Source organism: Numida meleagris, unplaced genomic scaffold (genome assembly GCF_002078875.1).
Source record: "Numida meleagris isolate 19003 breed g44 Domestic line unplaced genomic scaffold, NumMel1.0 unplaced_Scaffold646, whole genome shotgun sequence".
NCBI lineage: Eukaryota > Metazoa > Chordata > Aves > Galliformes > Numididae > Numida > Numida meleagris.
In genome coordinates this window covers 1-1,470 of record NW_018364861.1, presented here as the reverse complement: position 1 = coordinate 1,470, position 1,470 = coordinate 1, and the positions used below count along the sequence as shown (strand labels likewise).

General features: G+C 57.3%; 1 protein-coding gene across 1 annotated transcript in view; it reads left to right on the top strand.

The window, feature by feature from the left end:
• Positions 1-1,098, top strand: part of LOC110391933 (protein qua-1-like) — a 4,551-nt gene extending 3,453 nt beyond the window's left edge. The window contains exon 2 of the mRNA XM_021383892.1: positions 467-1,098. Within this exon, the coding sequence (XP_021239567.1) occupies positions 467-958 (492 nt within the window). The 3' untranslated portion in view covers positions 959-1,098. The remainder of the gene's footprint in view (positions 1-466) is intronic.
• Positions 1,099-1,470: the final 372 nt, after the last annotated feature.

The following is a 1,470-nucleotide window of genomic DNA, read 5'->3' as shown; positions in this document are numbered from 1 at the left end:
GAATGGGATTTGGAATGGGATTGGAGGGAGATGCCACAGGGAAAGGGGAAAGTTGAATGGGATTTGGAATGGGATTTGAGGGAGATGCCACAGGGAAAGGGGAAAGTTGAATGGGATATGGAATGGGACTGGGGGGAGATGTTTCAGGGGAAGGGGAATAGGAATGGGATTTGGAATGGGACTGGATGGAGATGCCTCAGGGGAAGGGGAAAGGGGAATGGGATTTGGAATGGGACTGGATGGAGATGCCTCAGGGGAAGGGGAAAGGGGAATGGGATTTGGAATGGGACTGGAGGGAGATGCTCGAAGGGAGGGGAAAAGGGAATGGGAAAGGGACAGGAAGGGAAATGCTGCAGGGGAAGGGGAATGGGATATGGAATGGGACTGGGGGGAGATGCCTCAGGGGAAGGGGAACGGGGAATGGGAAGGGGACTGGAGGGAGATGGCACAGGGGAACGGAAAAGGGGAATTGGAATGGGAGTGGTGGGATATGGCGCAGGGGAATGGGAATGGGAATGGGACTGGAGGGAGATTTCTCAGGGGAAGGGGAATGGGAATTTGTAGGGGACTGGAGGGAGATGCCACAGGGAAAGTGTCTAAGGGGAATGGGATTTGCAATGGGACTGGAGGGCGATGCTGCAGGGGAATAGGAAAAGGGAATGGGAAAGGGACAGGAGGGAGATGCTGCAGGGGAAGGGGAAGGGGGAACGGGAATGTGCGTGGACGGAGATGCCATCGGGAAGGGGAAAGGGAATGCAACAGGTGGCAGAGGGTGCAGAGGAAGAAGGGGAATGGGAATGGGACTGGAGGTAGGTGCCTCAGGGGAAGGGGAACGAGAACGGGAAGGGGACTGGAGGGAGATGCCTCAGGGGAAGGGGAATGGGAACGGGAAGGGGACTGGAGGGAGATGGCAGAGGGGAAGGGGAATGGGAACGGGAAGCGGACTGAAGGGAGATGACAGAGGGGAAGGGGAAAGGGGAATGGGAATGTGAGTGGTGGGATATGGTGCAGGGGAAGGGGAAAGGGGAATGGGAAGGGGATTGGAGGGAGATGGCACAGGGGAAGGGGAAAAGGGAATGTGATTTGGAATGGGATTGGAGGGAGATGCTGCAGGGGAAGGGAAAAGGGAATGTGAAAGGGATAGGAGGGTAATGCTGCAGGGGAGGAGGAAGGGGAATGGGAATTGGAATGGGAGAGCAGGAAGATGCCTCAGGGGAAGGGGAGAGGGAATGGGAAGGGGACTGGAGGGAGATGGCACAGGGAAAGGGGCTAATGGGAATGGGACTGGGACTGGAGGGAGATGCCTCAGGGCAAGGGGAATGGGAATTGGAAGGGGACTGGAGGGAGATGGCACAGGGGAAGCGGAAAGGGGAGTGGGAATGGGAATGGGAGTGGTGGGATACGGCGGAGGGGAAGGGGAAGGGGAATTGGAAGGGCACTGGAGGGAAATGCTGCAGGGGAAGGGGAAAG